The sequence below is a fragment of the Nerophis lumbriciformis genome, linkage group LG04 (assembly GCF_033978685.3).
Source record: "Nerophis lumbriciformis linkage group LG04, RoL_Nlum_v2.1, whole genome shotgun sequence".
Classification (NCBI taxonomy): Eukaryota; Metazoa; Chordata; class Actinopteri; order Syngnathiformes; family Syngnathidae; genus Nerophis; species Nerophis lumbriciformis.
Window position 1 is genome coordinate 46,987,606 of NC_084551.2, and position 19,934 is coordinate 47,007,539.

At 37.4% G+C, this 19,934-nt stretch overlaps 1 protein-coding gene across 1 annotated transcript in view; it reads left to right on the top strand.

The window, feature by feature from the left end:
- Positions 1-19,934, top strand: part of col28a1b (collagen, type XXVIII, alpha 1b) — a 66,970-nt gene that overhangs the window by 17,251 nt on the left and 29,785 nt on the right. Inside the window, exons 6-13 of the mRNA XM_061956306.2 lie at positions 7-60; positions 150-194; positions 272-298; positions 373-417; positions 497-541; positions 5,330-5,383; positions 17,442-17,510; positions 17,607-17,675. Coding sequence (XP_061812290.1) covers positions 7-60; positions 150-194; positions 272-298; positions 373-417; positions 497-541; positions 5,330-5,383; positions 17,442-17,510; positions 17,607-17,675 — 408 coding nt within the window. The remainder of the gene's footprint in view (positions 1-6; positions 61-149; positions 195-271; positions 299-372; positions 418-496; positions 542-5,329; positions 5,384-17,441; positions 17,511-17,606; positions 17,676-19,934) is intronic.

Below are 19,934 nucleotides of genomic sequence, written 5' to 3' on the forward strand. Positions count from 1 at the left end.
CTTCAGGGCAGAAAAGGCGACCCGGGTTACCGAGGGCCGCCTGGTCCCAAAGGAGGGAGGGTAGGTCACAGGGAATGATGAGACAAAATGAGAACAAAACACAATTTGAAATTTTTAGACCTGATTTTGGGTCCGTGTCCTCACTCAAGGGGGAGCCCGGCATGAACGGCCGACCAGGAGTTGAGGGTCCAGAGGTAAAATGTAACCTGGTCTATCTTGCATTGTTTATGTGGGGATGGTGAGGCTCTTATTGTGAAAGGCTGTCTTGCAGGGTCGCCAGGGCTACAAGGGCAACAAGGTAAGAATCTCTCATCTTCATATTACCGAAAGATGTATTCTAAAATCCACCGCTTTTAAAAATGTTTCTTTTAGGGGGAGAGAGGAGACTGTGGCCCCCCTGGGGGTAAAGGTGACCTCGTATGTGCTTCATTAACAAGACTATTTGAATTCAAAGTTCTCAATTAACGCTTCGAATTAATGAAGTGTCGTCTTTTAGGGTTTGGAGGGGCCACCCGGACTACGAGGACCAAAGGGAAAACAGGTACCTTGGCCAGTTAACTTTTAGTGGATAAAATATGTAAAAAAAAAAAAAAAAAATTTAAATAATTTTTTTTTTTTAATTATAGCAGGTGGAAAAAATATTTAAGTTTAAGTTCTTGCTAAAAAAAAAGTTTAAAAAAACATTTTAAAATTATAGCAGGGAGAAAAAATATTTAAGTTTAAGTTCTTGCTAAACAAGTACGAAGTCTTAGGAATTGGGTCATATTATTCAAAAGTCAGATTTTTACAAGAAGTTACAATTCAATGAGCAAAAGCATAAATCGTAAAAATGTTGTAAGTCCAAGTAAAGTAGAAACCTCAGTCAAATTTGATCAGCGTGTACAAAAAAAATATACGAGAGGAAACCAACAGAATAATGAGAATGATGTCGGAATTGTAACTAAACAAAGCCTTGATGATTTTTTTGGGCGTATTTTTTACATTCCCAGTCGGAATTCAATGCAAAAAATTTTCGCAATTTTACAATAACTCACTCATATTATTACAAGAAAAACGGTAATTTTGCAAGAAGTCGCAACTTTCACGAGCAAGTTGTCATAAAGAGTAAAGTCAAAATATTAAGAGAATAAAGTCGATATGTTGTAGTTTTACATGTCATCAGTTTTAATTACAATCGTACGGGTAATTATAACATACTTTTACGATAATTTTTACGAGTTCCATTTTCATTTTACAAGTACAGTGGTTCAAGTGACCCAGGTTACGAGTTATTTGGTATACGAGCTGTCTCTCGGCAAATTTTTATGTTTTAGATTACGAGCAATAATTTGGGTTACAGGCCTCCTAACCACTAAACCCCTAAGATCTGTTCTCAAAAACATGACCGAGCGTGTAGTCCACTCGCAGTTGGAGGGTAGCACTGAAGCAGAATGAGTCGATCACGCCAGCCGAGTACGTTAAGATAATATCTATAGTAAACGGCGGACATTTATCCATGAAAATATGGAGAAGCTGCTGATGGTGTGTTTCACGGAGACGCTGCTGGAAGGAGATAGTCTGCTCTCCAAGGTAGAAATGCCTTTATTATTATTATAACATTACTTCATGCCATAATTATTATCTAAAAGTAGTTTTTTCTTTTAAAAAAGGGTGTTACGTGGTAAAATTGTGCTGTTTTAGATAAACAAGCATGGAATAAATTCATTTCATGAGTTTTAATGGGTGGCGCTGTTTCGCAATAGGAGTTTTCACAGAACCAATCAAACTCGTATTCCACAGTACCACTAAAGTCAAAATTTTAACAGCAACCAAATCTTAATTAGTTATCATAATTGTAATAATAAATACAAAAATTACATAGTGATATTATGAGGAAAACGTTTTATTTGAAATTGTTTTTATGACATTGTCGTCATCTACTAAAAAAAATGTTTTAATTTAAATTTTGTATTTTATGAGACTTAAGTCGTAAAATTTTTATTTTACATATTTTTACTACATTTTCTTACACTTCTTAAAAATAAAATTCAAATAAAAGTTATAGAATTGTGAGAATACATTAGTAAATAAAAAAATAGTTAAATAGTTAAATAGTTATCATAATTGTAATAAAAAAAAAAAAAAAAGACAGTTATATCATGAGGAAAACTTTTTATTTAAAATATTTTTTATGACATTTTGGTCATGTACTAAAAAAATGTTTTATTTAAATTTTGTATTTTATAAGATTTAAGTTGTAATAGCATGAGAAAAAATGTTTTTCACATATTTTTTTTTACATTTTCTTGATGTAGTAAAATACAAACAAATTTCAAAATGTAAATTTAAAAAAGATTTTATGAGAATTAAGTTGTAATATAATGATTTTTTTCTAATTTGTATAACATTTTCTTGAGGTAATAAAATACAAAGCATTTTTTATATAATTCTAAAATATAATTATAATATATATATACAATTATAATTATTAATAGTTAAGGTAACATTTTAAGTATAAAGTTGTAAAAGAATGAAGTCATCAAAACACCAGAAAAAAAATACATAAATAAACTAAATTAATTACTATTAAATTAAATATAATTAAAATTATTGGCAAATATTTTTGTAATTTTGAGGATAAAGGTAAATTGGAACAATGTGGTATTTTATAAGAATAAAGAGGAAACATTGCACACACAAAAAAACAAAAACAAAAAAAAAAGCTTTGTTTTACAACTCTGTCGTCAAGCATCACAAAGCAAAAAGCGCAAATTGTTTAGTAACAATTACATCCTCTTTTCATTATTTTACGTCCCCACCGTCCTTCGATACAAAAGGCGAACATCAAACTGTCCACTGTGACGACTGCTGGTGGAATCTCGTCTTTGTTCACCTCTGCACTAATGGAATGTGAATATTGGCTTCCAGCTAATCCGGAGTCCAAAGATGGGAAATCAGGCTTGCAGGATATTTTTCTTTTGCAGGAACACACTTTGTATGGCGGGATTACCACGGCGACCTGGACGCTTAGTTGTCGGAATAATAAATTGTGTTGCTTTTTGAGCTGGGTCTGAGAAGCTGAGGAACATGAAAGATGTCACGTGGGGTTCGCAGCTAGCTGCGGGGTTGTTCTTCCAATGCAAAATAGACGGCTCCGGACAACAGCATGAAGGTAGGCTAGGATTTATTAATATAAATCACGCACTACCGCGAACATAAACAATACAACAACAACTACAACAAAAAAAGAGGCAAGCGTGCCTAAAACGCAAGTGAGGCTAATCTTAAACAGAAGCTATGGCATGGACATGGAAACTTACTTGGACAGAGCAAGACATAAACCGGTGTGACATCAAAACAACACAGGCAGAACGAGTGATGAACAAAGGTAGGCTTAAATAACAGTGGCATGATTGGTGACAGGTGTGTGTGAGTCCGAACGTGAAACAGGTGCGTGACGTGACAGATGAAACTAATGGTTGCTATGGTGACAAAACAAAACAAAAGTGCACAAAAAGTCCAAAATTTAAACCGAACATTACTAAAACAAAACATGATCACACAGACATGACAAAAGACCTGGATGTTGATTTAAATCCACCTCTTGTGTGATTTTTATTCATCTGACCTGCTACATGACTACCTTTTTTACACCTTTCTTTTGCCACATGTGTGAGAACAGGGGTGTCCAAAGTGCCACCTGGGGGGGATTGTTATTATTGACCCGCAACATTTTCTGCAGACATTAAACATGACACACTTCCAAACTTTACAAAAATGTTATGAGTTTGTAAATACAAAAAATTTTTTTTTTTTAAATAGTTATCATAATTGTAATAATAAATTTAAAAAAATTACATAGCAATATCATGAGGAAAACGTTTTATTTAAAATCTTTTTATGACATTTTCATCATGTACTAAAAAAAATGTTTATTTAATTGTTGTATTTTATAAGATTTACGTTGTAATATCATGAGAAAAAAGTTTTATCTTACATATTTTTATTACATTTTCTTGACATTGTAAAATACAAAAATTGTTAAAAATGTAAAAAAAAAAAGTTTTTATGAGAATTAAATTAACATTAAACATGACACACTTCCGAACTTTACAAAAATGGAAATGTTTTTTTTTTTTTTTTTTACAAAAATTGTCACCTGCAAACCAAAATGTACCTCATCTCTGTCATGATGAACATGTAAACAATTTTTTTTCTGCAAAATTTGCTAGGTTTTGGAGTATTTTAAAGCCCTCAAAAAGGTCATTTAGTTTCCGGGATTAAAAATAAAATTCAAATAAAAGTTATAGAATTGTGAGAATACATTTGTAAATACAAAAAAATATATATTTTTTTTAAATAGTTATCATAATTGTAATAATACATTTAAAAAAAATACATAATAATATCATGAGGAAAACGTTTTATTTAAAATCTTTTTTATGACATTTTCGTCATGTACTAAAAAAATGTTGTATTTCAATTTTGTATTTCATAAGATTTAAGTTGTAATATAATGAGAAAAACGTTTTATTGTACATAATTGTATTACTTTATTTTGATATAGTAAAATACAATTTTTTTAATGAGAATGAAATTGTAATATAATAAGGATGTTTTTGTAATTTGTATAACTTGTATTAAATTTTCTTGAGGTAATGAAATAATTCTTTTTAAATTTAATAGTTAAGGTAAAATTTTACAAGTATAACGTAACTCTATGAGAACGTACAAGAAAGAAGTCATAACACCGTGTTTATAAATGTATAACTACGGGGGAATTGTCATTTTCATGCGGAAAAAAAAAAGTCAAAATATTATATACAAAAAAGTTGAACTTTTCAACAAAAAAGGGTGAGAAAAATGTAACGTGCAAGAAAGAAGTCATGATTTCTTGGTTATAAATGTACAATTACTCGACAGTAAAGTCATAGTATAAAGTCGTAATTTTATAAGGATAGGTGTAAATTTAAAAATAAATGTGAACTAAAAAAACGAAGTTGTAATTTCACGTAATGTAATGACAAAGTATTTTTTTTACAAGCAAAAACAAATCAAATTATTAAAATTTGTAATCGCATACATCAAAGTTCACAGTTTATAATAATTAAGATTAGTCACCATTTGCAAATATGTCTGAAATATGTCCATTTTCACTATTTTGAATGAACAGAAAGCTAATTGAATTAATTAGCTTTTATTTTTAACACAATTAAATGTTTTATACAATTGGAAGATTCAAGTGTTATTTTTTTGGTCTTAGAAAATGACAACAACAACAACACACTCTTGATGCTAAAAATCCAATCCTATTTTTATGTGGAATAAAGCCATTTTATGTGTGTTGCAGGGTGAGTTTGGACCACCTGGAGACATTGGCCCTGAGGGACCACACGGACAAAAAGTAATTTTGACGAGCTTTTAAAAAGACAACATCGTGAAAGTCTTCTGTGGGACAAAACAGTACTGTATGGTTATTAAGGGTGTATGGGTATTTTGACGGTTACTTTCCCAGAAGGGGAAAGTAAGCGGACAGGTACCGACAGGCCAAGCGGTGTGCGGCTTCAGCGGTCGCAGAGGCAAAAACTCGGACATGGGAGGAGTTCGGGGAAGCCATGGAAAACGACTTCCTGACGGCTTCGAAGCAATTCTGGACCACCATCCGCCGCCTCAGGAAGGGGAAGCAGTGCACTATCAACACCGTGTATGGCGGGGATGGTGTTCTGCTGACCTCGACTGCGGATGTTGTGGATCGGTGGAGGGAATACTTCGAAGACCTCCTCAATCCCACCAACACGTCTTCTTATGAGGAAGCAGTGCCTGGGGAGTCTGAGGTGGGCTCTCCTATTTCTGGGGCTGAGGTTGCTGAGGTAGTTAAAAAGCTCCTCGGTGGCAAGGCCCCAGGGGTAGATGAGATCCGCCCGGAGTTCCTTAAGGCTCTGGATGCTGTGGGGCTGTCTTGGTTGACAAGACTCTGCAGCATCGCGTGGACATCGGGGGCGGTACCTCTGGATTGGCAGACCGGAGGGTGTGCTCTAACTATCGTGGGATCACACTCCTCAGCCTTCCCGGTAAGGTCTATTCAGGTGTACTGGAGAGGAGGCTACGCCGGATAGTCGAACCTCGGATTCAGGAGGAACAGTGTGGTTTTCGTCCTGGTCCTGGAACTGTGGACCAGCTCTATACTCTCGGCAGGGTCCTTGAGGGTGCATGGGAGTTTGCCCAACCAGTCTACATGTGTTTTGTGGACTTGGAGAAGGCATTCGACCGTGTCCCTCGGGAAGTCCTGTGGGGAGTGCTCGGAGAGTATGGGGTATCGGACTGTCTGATTGTGGCAGTCCGCTCCCTGTATGCTCAGTGCCAGAGCTTGGTCCGCATTGCCGGCAGTAAGTCGGACACGTTTCCAGTGAGGGTTGGACTCCGCCAAGGCTGCCCTTTGTCACCGATTCTGTTCATAACTTTTATGGACATAATTTCTAGGCGCAGTCAAGGTGTTGAGGGGATCTGGTTTGGTGGCTGCAGGATTAGGTCTCTGCTTTTTGCAGATGATGTGGTCCTGATGGCTTCATCTGGCCAGGATCTTCAGCTCTCACTGGATCGGTTCGCAGCCGAGTGTGAAGCGACTGGGATGAGAATCAGCACCTCCAAGTCCGAGTCCATGGTTCTCGCCCGGAAAAAGGTGGAGTGCCATCTCCGGGTTGGGGAGGAGATCTTGCCCCAAGTGGAGGAGTTCAAGTACCTCGGAGTCTTGTTCACGAGTGAGGGAAGAGTGGATCGTGAGATCGACAGGCGGATCGGTGCGGCGTCTTCAGTAATGCGGACGCTGTATCGATCTGTTGTGGTGAAGAAGGAGCTGAGCCGGAAGGCAAAGCTCTCAATTTACCGGTCGATCTACGTTCCCATCCTCACCTATGGTCATGAGCTTTGGGTTATGACCGAAAGGACAAGATCACGGGTACAAGCGGCCGAAATGAGTTTCCTCCGCCGGGTGGCGGGGCTCTCCCTTAGAGATAGGGTGAGAAGCTCTGCCATCCGGGGGGAGCTCAAAGTAAAGCCGCTGCTCCTCCACATCGAGAGGAGCCAGATGAGGTGGTTCGGGCATCTGGTCAGGATGCCACCCGAACGCCTCCCTAGGGAGGTGTTTAGGGCACGTCCGACCGGTAGGAGGCCGCGGGGAAGACCCAGGACACGTTGGGAAGACTATGTCTCCCGGCTGGCCTGGGAACGCCTCGGGGTCCCACAGGAAGAGCTGGACGAAGTGGCTGGGGAGAGGGAAGTCTGGGCTTCCCTGCTTAGGCTGCTGCCCCCGCGACCCGACCTCGGATAAGCGGAAGAAGATGGATGGATGGACTTTCCCAGAAAGGATGCAGGCCTGGCCTTTGCTGCTATCATTTAGTGATTCAAGTTCCTGGAGTTCATACAACATGTGCACTGTGGCACAAACTGGCACACACACACACACACACACACACACACACACACACACACACACACACACACACACACACACACACACACACACACACACACACACAAACTCAATGACCTTTCAGGAGGAATGAAGCTTGTGCCAAACATTGAGCTGACATACAGTTTTTTAACAAAGATGTCTTTATCGGCTGCAAATATGATTGATTTACAGCACATGGGAAAATATTACATATGCATTTGGAGCACGGAGGACAAAGCTCTCTTCTTTAGCCCCAAAATGCCACAAAAAGGTTGCAGCCATGAACTGTTTGGTTCTTTGACAACAGGGGTGTCAAACTCGTTTTCCCTGAGGGCCGCATCACAATTATGGCCGCTTGTAACTGTAATGATTTAAGAAAATAAATGTATAAGGATTCATCTTATGATATTATGACACAATTGTTTATTCTTTTGACGATTATTTTTATGTACTCTGTAAAAAAAAAAATTGTGTAGGCTGGCAGCTCAGTCGCCGGAATTTTATCGTACAATTTACGATGATTTTTCAGCATGTTACTTGTAATCAAAAAATGTTACCACGGTTTTTTTACGTAAAATCTATGGTTGTTGTTGTTTTTACGATGTATTAGTGCAAAATAGAACAATGTTGGCGACAGAGAGGCCAGTTTTTTATCGTAAAATTCATGGTTACAGTTGGTTTTATGATGTGTTAGTGAAAATAGAAAAACGTACCACTGTTTTTTTACGGTAAAATTCTGGCGACAGAGCGGCCAGTTTTTTATCGTAAAATTCATGGCTACAGTTGGTTTTACGATGTGTAGTGTAAATAGAGAAAAGTACCACTGTTTTTTACGGTAAAATTCTGGCAACAGAACAACCATTTATTTATCGTACAATCTATGGTTGTTGTTTTTACAATGTGTAAGTTTAAATAGAAAAACAAACCACTGTTTTTTTTACGATAAAATTCTGGCGACAGAGCGGCCAGTTTTTTATCGTAAAATGCATGGTTACAGTTGGTTTTATAATATGTTAGTGTAAATAGAAAAACGTACCACTGTTTTTTTACGGTAAAATTCTGGCAACAGAGCGGCCAGTTTTTTATCGTAAAATTCATGGTTACAGTTGGTTTTACGATGTGTTAGTGTAAATAGAGAAAAGTACCACTGTTTTTTACAGTAAAATTCTGGCAACAGAACAACCATTTATCTATCGTACAATCTATGGTTGTTGTTTTTACGATGTGTAAGTGTAAATAGAAAAACATACCACTTTTTTTTACGCTAAAATTCTGGCGACAGAGCGGTCAGTTTTTTATCGTAAAATTCATGGTTACAGTTGGTTTTATAATGTGTTAGTGTAAATAGAAAAACGTACCACTGTTTTTTTACGGTAAAATTCTGACAACATAGCGGCCAGTTTTTCATCTTAAAATTCATGGTTACTGTTGTTTTTACAAAGTGTTCGTGTACATAGCAAAACTTACCACTGTTTTTTTACTGTAAAATTCTGGCAGTTTTTTATCGTAAAATGTGTGGTTGCTGTTGTTTATACGATGTATTAGTGTAAATAGAAAAACATACCACTGTTTTTTTACGGTAAAATTCTGGCGACAGAGCGGCCAATTTTTTATCATAAAATTCATGGTTACTGTTGTTTTTATTATGTTAGTGTAAATAGAGAAACGTACCACTGTTTTTTATGGTAAAATTCTGGCGACAGAGCAACCAGCTTTTTTTTAAATCAGAAAATTCATGGTTGCAGCTGGTTTTAGGATGTGTTAGTGTAAATGGAAAAACGTACCACTGTTTTTTTACGGTAAAATTCTGGCGACAGAGCAGCCAGTTTTTTAATCGTACAATTCATGGTTACAATTGGTTTTACGATGTGTTAGTGTAAATAGAAAAACTTGAAACTGTTTTTTACGGTAAAATTCTGGCAACAGAACAACCATTTATTCATCGTACAATCTATGGTTGTTGTTTTTACGATGTGTAAGTGTAAATAGAAAAACATACCACTGTTTTTTTACGGTAAAATTCTGGCGACAAAGCGGACAGTTTTTTATCGTAAAATTCATGGTTACAGTTGGTTTTATGATGTGTTAGTGTAAATAGAAAAACGTACAACTGTTTTTTTCCGGAAAAATTCTGGCAACAGAACAACCATTTATTTATCGTACAATCTATGGATGTTGTTTTTACGATGTGTAAGTGTAAATAGAAAAACATACCACTGTTTTTTTACGGTAAAATTCTGACGACAGAGCGACCAGTTTTTTAATCTTAAAATTTATGGTTGCTGTTGTTTTTACGGCGTATTAGTGTAAAGAGAAAAACATACCACTGTTTCTTCACGGTAAAATTCTGGCAACAGAGCAACCAGTTTTTTATCCTAAAATTCATGGTTACTGTTGTTTTTACAAAGTGTTTGTGTACATAGAAAAACGTACAACTGTTTTTTTACGGTAAAATCCTGGTAACAGAGCGGCCAGTTTTTTTATCGTAAAATCTATGGTTGCTGTTGTTTTTACGATTTATTAGTGTAAATAGAAAAAAATACCACCGTTTTCTTACGGTAAAATTCTGGCAACAGAACAACCATTTATTCATCGTAAAATCTATGGTTGTTGTTGTTTTTATGATGTGTAAATAGAAAAACACACCACTGTTTTATCGTAATATTTATGGTTGCTGTTGTTTTTACGGAGTGTTTGTGTACGTACAAAAACGTACCACTGTTTATTTACGGTAAAATTCTGGCAACAGAACAACCATTTATTTATCGTACAATCTATGGTTGTTGTTTTTACGATGTGTAAGTGTAAATAGAAAAGCATACCACTGTTTTTTTACGGTGAAATACTGGCGACAGAGCGGCCAGTTTTTTATCGTAAAATTCATGGTTTCTGTTGTTTTTACAATTTGGTAGTGTAAATAGAGAAAGGTACCACTGTTTTTTTACGGTAAAATTCTGTCGACAAAGCGGACAGTTTTTTATCGTAAAATTCATGGTTACAGTTGGTTTTATGATGTGTTAGTGTAAATAGAAAAACGTACAACTGTTTTTTTCCGGAAAAATTCTGGCAACAGAACAACCATTTATTTATCGTACAATCTATGGATATTGTTTTTACGATGTGTAAGTGTAAATAGAAAAACATACCACTGTTTTTTTACGGTAAAATTCTTTTTTTTTTTTTTTGTTTTTTTTTTTTGTCCTGTCCAGCTTCTCAGGCAAATCATATAGTTGATGTAGATGCCCATGTCGGCTGTTCAGATTTACTTTACAAAAGAGAAGTGTAGGATACTTCTCTTGTTGCCTTATTTGTATTTGACTTTATTAAATGTATTTATATTATCATTTAGTGCAGCCGGGCCGGAGCAGGAGGGGATAGAAAGAGAAAAAAAAAGAAGACAGAGGGGGAAATTGTGGGGACAAGAGGGGGATTAGACAGAGAGACAAAAACAACAACAGCAAACAACAACAACAACAACAATAGAGCAACATCAGCAAATATGACATGTACAAATATGATGGTAAAAGTAATAGCAAATAAGCAGTTAGCGAAAAATAAAAAATAATACAGAAATGACAATGAGCATTATTACACTACAAATGGATCAATACAAATACCAATAGAAATAGCGCTATTGATAATGAACAATACCAATAATTTACCTTTATTATCAACAATACAGTTGTTTAAATGCAACAATACATATACGTAATGATAACTTGAGATACGAAAGAATGCAGAAAAATGGAGGGGGAGAAAGAGAAGCAACCTACATTAACCTTGTAGATTGTTATAGTCACAATAGGTTAAGCTTTGTCAGTGTGCCATGTGTTACACCCAGTTTACCCTAGGGCAACAACGTTAATATATGTTTGATGAAACGTGATTATGTGCATGAGTGTAAGTATGCATATGTACTTGTATATGTACAGAATGTGTATATGTGTTTGTACAATGAATGTATATGTACAGAATGTGTATATGTGTTTGTACAGTGAATGTATATGTACAGTATGTGTATGTGTATGTTTGTATATTGAATGTGCGTGTGGATGTACGAACATTAGGTAGGTAAATATGTACTGTATTTGTGTATGTATGTGGGAGCGTAGGTACCTATGTACGTATGTGAGCATATGTGAATTTGCATGTACAATACATTCGACTCCCAGAGTGCGTGGGAGCCAGAGCACGGCCCCATCACCCCCGAGAGCCCAACCCACAAACAGGAGGCGTGGTGCCCAGGGAACCAGGGACCACCGCCCCCACGCAGCCAAGCCGGCCAGCGACAGGAACCCCAGAGCCCGACCCACCGTACCGCCCACAAGGGCCAGCAGCAGGCCGCAGACAGACGCACCCGGCAGAGGACAGGGCACGAGAAAAGCAGGGGACAGCCAGACCCCAAGCCAGCGAGAGACCACACCCCACACGGGCAGAAAGGCGAGACGCCCCGCCCGAGGGACCCAGAGACTCCCCGCAACCGGACGGGAAGACCGCCCCCGCCCCACCGGCAACCGGGCCCCCACGAGCCCACCCCCCACCCCCAGAGAGCGCGGCGAGGCCAGCCCCCGGCCACCCCACCCAAACCGGCCGCCGCAGGACCACCCAGGCACAGGGCCACGGGAACCACCCACCCCACCCGCAGGGACCCCAACGATGGAGATGGAACAACCAGCAACCGCCCCGCCGAGCCCCCCCCCTGAGGGAGGGGAAAATTAAAAATTAATATTAATAAAATATATTAAAAAATAAATAAATAAATAAATTAATTAATTAATTAATTAAAAAAAAAAAGAATTAAAAGAAGATCACAGACATGCTGACAAACAAGGTCACTACCCCAGCAACTGGCCGACTCGCAGCACCTCGGAATACCTTGCAGCACCAAGCTACCACAATAGACGCAGGGACTAGGCCCAACAGGCCCCAACCAAGACGGGCACCCGGAAGGGATGGACAGCGGGACCCAGGAGCTCCAGACACGCAGTTCGGATGCAGTAGCCTGAGGCGTCGACCCCCGTCTGACAGGCAGGCCCAGAGCGTACCCCCAGAAATATACATACATACATACATATATACATACACATACACACATACACGTATACATACCCACACATACACATATATACATATACATACACATATGTACACATATACATACACATATGTACACATACACATATATAAACATACATACATACACACACATATACATACATATACACAGTTCGTCAGCCCCGACAGCCATCACGCGCGCGCGCTGCCACCAGTCACAACATCAGCCACACCCCTGCACCAGACCCAGCAGCCACGGGCGCCCACACCACAAACAAACGGCAGCAGAAACAGCAGCCGCAATAACCCCAGACAGCCAGCACCAGCCAATCAAATCAAAGCGATCAAAAAAAAACTGCGACCAGCAACCACACGCCACCAGGGCCACGGAGACCAGCCGGCGCCAGCCCGCCGGTCAGCCCGAACGCCAACACGCAAACAAGAGACACCAACAACCCCCCCAACCAAAAGGCCCCCCACCCCAACCCAAACCCGCACAAACACACCACCGCCCAAACAACCGAGACACAGCATCCAGACCAGACACGGGGGCTGCGCCGCCACCACACCAAGTCACCAACAGAGACCCCACAGCGCAAGGTCGGGCCAAACGGGCACGGACCCCATCCAACAGGAAGTGAGACCCGCGCGACGCCACACACAAATAAATAATAAGATTAAAAAAATAAAAAATAAAAAAATAAAATAAAATAAAAAATAAAATTTAAAAAATAAAATAAAATAAAAATAAGTAAATAATAAAAATAAAAATAATAAATACATTAAAAATAAAAAAATATATATAACAATAATAAATGAATAAAAGCCTGGCAGGCCACCAGACCGCAGTCCCCGCCGGCCGACGAGGCAATGAGGGGTGCGCCGAACCCCAAATCCCCCATGCATGTGTACAAGGCCCCCAGAGTGTCTACTGTGTAGTTAAAATTAGGAGGTCAGCCGTTACAGCCGACCTCCAGTCCCTATTGATGTGTGTGACGGTAAAATTCTGACGACAGAGCGACCAGTTTTTTAATCGTAAAATTTATGGTTGCTGTTGTTTTTACGGCGTATTAGTGTAAAGAGAAAAACATACCACTGTTTCTTCACGGTAAAATTCTGGCAACAGAGCAACCAGTTTTTTATCCTAAAATGTATGGTTACTGTTGTTTTTACAAAGTGTTTGTGTACATAGAAAAACGTACAACTGTTTTTTTACGGTAAAATCCTGGTAACAGAGCGGCCAGTTTTTTATCGTAAAATCTATGGTTGCTGTTGTTTTTACGATTTATTAGTGTAAATAGAAAAAAATACCACTGTTTTCTTACGGTAAAATTCTGGCAACAGAACAACCATTTATTCATCGTAAAATCTATGGTTGTTGTTGTTTTTATGATGTGTAAGTGTAAATAGAAAAACATACCACTGTTTTATCGTAATATTTATGGTTGCTGTTGTTTTTACGGAGTGTTTGTGTACATACAAAAACGTACAACTGTTTATTTACGGTAAAATTCTGGCAACAGAACAACCATTTATTTATCGTACAATCTATGGTTGTTGTTTTTACGATGTGTAAGTGTAAATAGAAAAACATACCACTGTTTTTTTACGGTAAAATTCTGGCGACAGAGCGGCCAGTTTTTTATCATAAAATCCATGGTTACTGTTGTTTTTACTATGTGGTAGTGTAAATAGAGAAAGGTACCACTGTTTTTTTACTGTAAAATTCGGCAACAGAGTGACCAGTTTTTTATCGTAAAATTCATGGTAACTGTTGTTTTTTTACGATGTGGTAGTGTTAATAGAAAAACGTACCACTGTTTTTTTACTGTAAACTTCTGGCGACAGAGCGGCCAGTTTTTATCGTAAAATTCATGGTTGCTGTTGGTTTTACTATGTATTAGTGTAAATAGAAAAACATATCACTGTTTTTAGGGTCAAATTCTGGCAACAGAACAATCAGTTTTTTAATCGTAAAATCTATGGTTGTTGTTGTACTTACGATGTATTAATGTACATAAAAAACGGTACCTCTGTTTCTTTACTGTAAAATTTTGGCGATAGAGCGACCAGTTTTATATCGTAAAATCTATGGTGGCTGTTGTTTTTACGATGTGTTAGTGTAAATAGAAAAATATACCACTGTTTTTTTATGGTAAAATTCTGGCGACAGAGCAACAAGTTTTTTATCTTAAAATGTATGTTTGTTTTTACAAAGTGTTCGTGTACATAGAAAAACGTACCACTGTTTTTTTACGGTAAAATTCTGGCGACAGAGCGGCCAGTTTTTAATCGTAAAATTCATGGTTGCTGTTTTTACAATGTAAATAGAAAAACATATCGCTGTTTTTTAGGGTAAAATTCTGGCAACAAAAAAAAACATTTTTTTAATCGTAAAATCTATGGTTGTTGTTGTATTTATGACGTATTAATGTAAATAGAAAAACGGTACCACTGTTTCTTTACTGTAACATTTTGGCGATAAAGCGGCCAGTTTTTTATCGTAAAATCTAAGGTTGTTATCTTTATGGTGCATTACTGTATATGGAAAAACAATAACATAGGTATTTTTTACAGTAAAAGTCTGGCGGCCAGTTTTTTTTTTTACCCTAAAATCTATTGTTAGTTTTACAATGTACAATTTTTTGCTTTGGAATGATAAGTCAATCAGATATTTATTTTTATTTTAAGAAATACATTTTTAATGATGATAATTTATTCGTTACATTATTAGGAAACACAAAACTAATAGTTGATTGTTATTACTACTTTCCGACCTAAATTCGTACAAATGTAACTTGATTACCATTATTATCACAGATTCATACATAAATCAAGCAGATATTTCAGTATGTATTTTTTATTTTAGGAACATATTTTTTATATAATATTTGTTACATTATCAGATCATTTTGAATACAAATTGCATGCAGTACATATGTCAAAATGGAAAGAATGAATACATTAAGTCAGCGTTTCTCAAAGTGTGGGGCGCGCCCCACTGGTGGGGAATAGAGACATGACAGGTGGGGCGCGAGGAACGGGAGGAAATTTCACTTTAAATTTTTTTTTTAAATTATTATATTCTTAGATTATTTTTTTTACTATGCTTTCATTTTCTATACACACTGTAAATCACTTTGTGATTCTGTCTGTGAAATCCGCTATATAAATAAATGGAAATTACCGGTACTTATTTTTACTGTAGGCTTTATATTTCTCGGTACAAGCGAAAGTTTGACAGACATAGCAACAGTAACTAATGGGGGCGGGGCTAAGCGGAACAAACTTTCGCGCGGATGGGTAGCAGGCTAATGTGTGGATCACAATTACACAAATATATACATTTGTGACTCGCACCTCAAAGGTCGTCGAGCCAGAGCCAGCGCCTGCAGAGAAACAAAAATCTGACGGGCACACACTGTGTCATTCACCGGGAAGCACTAGCGTCAAGGCAGCTCAGCCCCGAACTCAATGAGGTTTTAACAGATGTTGTGAGCGCGGTAAATTTGATCAAAACACGACCACTGAAAGCGCGACTGTTCTCTGCACTGTGTGAGGAAATGGGAGCTGATCATACAGCCGTGCTGTTTCACAGTGAAGCAAGGTGGCTCTCCTGGGGGAAAGTGCTGTCACTTGCCCTGTCTTGCCAAATGCATAGCTCCTCCTTTTTTTTTTGCAAAGATTGCAAAGTGGCACTTTTATTGTATTTATTATTGAACTTGATGCAAGTTATTTGATTTATTATTGAACTTGATGCAAGTTATAACACTTTTTTTGATTTATTATTGAACTTGATGCAAGTTATAACACTTTTTTGATTTATTATTGAACTTGATGCAAGTTATAACACTTTTTTTGATTTATTATTGAACTTGATGCAAGTTATTTGATTTATTATTGAACTTGATGCAAGTTATAACACTTTTATTTGATTTATTATTGAACTTGATGCAAGTTATAACACTTTTTTTTAATTATTGAACTTGATGCAAGTTATAACACTTTTGTTTTATTTATTATTGAACTTGATGCAAGTTATAACACTTTTTTTGATTTATTATTGAACTTGATGCAAGTTATTTGATTTATTATTGAACTTGATGCAAGTTATAACACTTTTTTTGATTTATTATTGAACGTGATGCAAGTTATAACACTTTTTGATTTATTATTGAACTTGATGCAAGTTATAACACTTTTTTTTATTTATTATTGAACTTGATGCAAGTTATAACACTTTTTTTGATTTATTATTGAACTTGATGCATGTTATAACACTTATTTGATTTATTATTGAACTTGATGCAAGTTATAACACTTTTTTTGATTTATTATTGAACGTGATGCAAGTTATAACACTTTTTTTGATTTATTATTGAACTTGATGCAAGTTATAACAGTTTTTTTGATTTATTATTGAACGTGATGCAAGTTATAACACTTTTTTGTATTTATTATTGAACTTGATGCAAGTTATACCACAGCTGCACAGTTATTTTATTTATTATTGAACTTAATGTTATTTTATGTTATTGAGTTTGAATGTATACAACTTGATGTTCAATAAATTTGAAAATGTTAAAGCTTGGCATTAGCGCTCTGTTGGGGCGATGGGGGCAGGTGGGGCTTGAAAACTCCCCCTTGTCCAAAGTGGGGGATGACAAAAAAAGTTTGAGAACCACTGCATTAAGTACTTTATTGACATATTATTTCCAGGCTTTCGTGGGCCACTTTAAATGATGTGGCGGGCCAGATTTGGCCCCGGGGCCTTGAGTTTGACACCTTTGCTTTACAAGCTGCATTACTGTATAATAAACAGAACTGTCGATATTTACTGCGTGTCTTTCATTCAACTCAAAGCTAATACTTGACATTTGAGAAAAATGTACAGCTTGATACTTACATTATGTGCAGAATGGGGACGTGGACCTCTGAATGAGTTGTCTCGTTGCAGGGCGACCGAGGGCCCGGCGGTGACCCGGGACCACCGGGAGACTTTGGTATTGGCTTCCCGGGAGCCAAGGTGACGTCTTCATAACTAGCCTTGTTAAGAGAAATAAATGTTATTTTCTGGATATGTGATGATGTTTGAGTGTCCACTGATGTGTGATGTTTTCAGGGTGAAAAGGGCAACCAAGGAAAACCAGGTCCGACAGGTATAGCTGGCATTGGAGAACCAGGACTACCAGTGAGTAGTTCCACCTTGTATTGGTTTTTTACCTTCACTAGAAGTTTATGTATTTTCTGGGGTTTGTTTGTTTGTGAGCAACATAGCTTAAAAAGGTATGGGTGGATTTTGTGATTCGATTTTGGGGGTGATCCGGATCAGTCCGGATTCAGGATTTTAAAAAAAGGATTCTTTGCTATTGGGGAAATGGGACCTGGCTGATGTCTGCGCTCTCAGAGGGATTTTCGAGTTTAAATATGTTTTTGTATAATTATTACACATTTTATCAACTGGAATGATCAAATAGTTAACAGTTTAACCACAACTTGAAAACGGTCTGCAAAACATAATCTATGCAAATTTTTGACCAAAGAACCACCATTACATGTTATGGAAACCAAATGGAAGTGTTTTCAATGGCAAAAAAAATTCATAACATGACCCCTTTTGATAATTTTTTACCTGCACTATGCCTGCCGCCTCGGCATCCTGGGGTTACAGACCTACCGAAGACTACCATACTACCATAAAAAGTAGTGTTTTGCAACCCGAATTACTGTAAATTGAAAAAAACGCAACCCCTCTTTTTTTCAACCTACCAACCGAGCGGTATAGCTCGGTTGGTAGAGCGGCCGTGCCAGCAACTTGAGGGTCCCAGGTTCGATTCCCGCTTTCGCCATCCTAGTCACTGCCGTTGTGTCCTTGGGCAAGACACTTTACCCACCTGCTCCCAGTGCCACCCACACTGGTGTAAATGTAACTTAGATATCGGGTTTCACTATGTAAAGCGCTTTGAGTTACTAGAGAAAAGTGCTATATAAATATAATTCACTTCCCTTTTACGGTAAAATTCTGGCGCCTGAACTGTCAATTTTTTTTACCGTAAAATATAATGTTATTTTCCCAGTACATTTCTGTAAATGGAAAAATGGTAACACTTACATGGTTTTTTTTTTACCGAAAAGGTTAACACGATTACACAATAATACGACATATCTACAGCGTTACACAACGTCCAACATGCGCAAAAAGGAGTAGGAAGAAGTAGAGTTTATTCAATCCTACCGTGTTCCCATTTCGCAGTTTCGTTCACTTTCTGTGTTAGATCTGTAACATAAATATGTACTCGCAAAATAAATACCGTATTTTTCGGACTATAAGTCGCAGTTTTTTTCATAGTTTGGCCGGGCTCCAGTGCGATTTATATATGTTTTTTTCCTTCTTTATTATGCATTTTTGGCAGGTGCGACTCTGGTGCGACTTATACTCCAAAAAATACGGTAATCATGGACAAATTCACAAAAAAAAGTTATCAAGGAATTATAGTCCACGTAAACAAATGCATATACAGTAGATAATTGTGCTCTTGTGTGTACTTTATTTTACAGTAAAGTTGATTTGCAATAAAAAGTTAATTGCAGCATGCGTACTTTTTTTGTGCCGCAAAGTTTTTTAGATGAGAGAAGATTCAAAATAAGGATCTCACTGATAATGGCGATGAGACACTACCTTATTGAATGTTCCCAATGAAAACACAAGCCAAAATAAATCATAATCGATATTTTAGTGCTGTGCTACGTGCACCACTCGTCAAAGTCGTGTCTGAAGAGAGTATGGCCAACTAAACAACAGGCGCCATGTTTGCTACCAAGGACGTGTGCGGCTGTGCCTGGAAGTATGCATTGCGGTAATTGTTCGTTTTCCTGACAAAATAAACCATAATAATATGTCTGAATAAAGTTTTAAACATACTCCAGCTTATAACCTTAAAATTAAACGTGCTTTTATTTTGTCAAAATCAAATTTTGCAGCAGTATTTGATGCACGACACTGTAAATATTCATGCAGTGTTTAGTGGCCAGCAGGCTGTCTAACACACTTCGGATGGCACGATAAATGTAGAAAAAAAATACACAAAACGACCAAAATAACTTATTACCATATTTTCCGGACCATAGGGCACACCGGGTTATAAGGCGCACTGCCGATGAATGGTCTACAAACCCCGTTTCCATATGAGTTGGGAAATTGTGTTAGATGTAAAAATAAACGGAATACAATGATTTGCAAATCATTTTCAACCCATATTCAGTTGAATATGCTACAAAGACAACATATTTGATGTTCAAACTGATAAAAACATTTTTTTTTGCAAATAATCATTAACTTTAGAATTTGATGGCAGCAACATGTGCCAAAGAAGTTGGGAAAGGTGGCAATAAATACTGATAAAGTTGAGGAATGCTCATCAAACACTTATTTGGAACATCCCACAGGTGA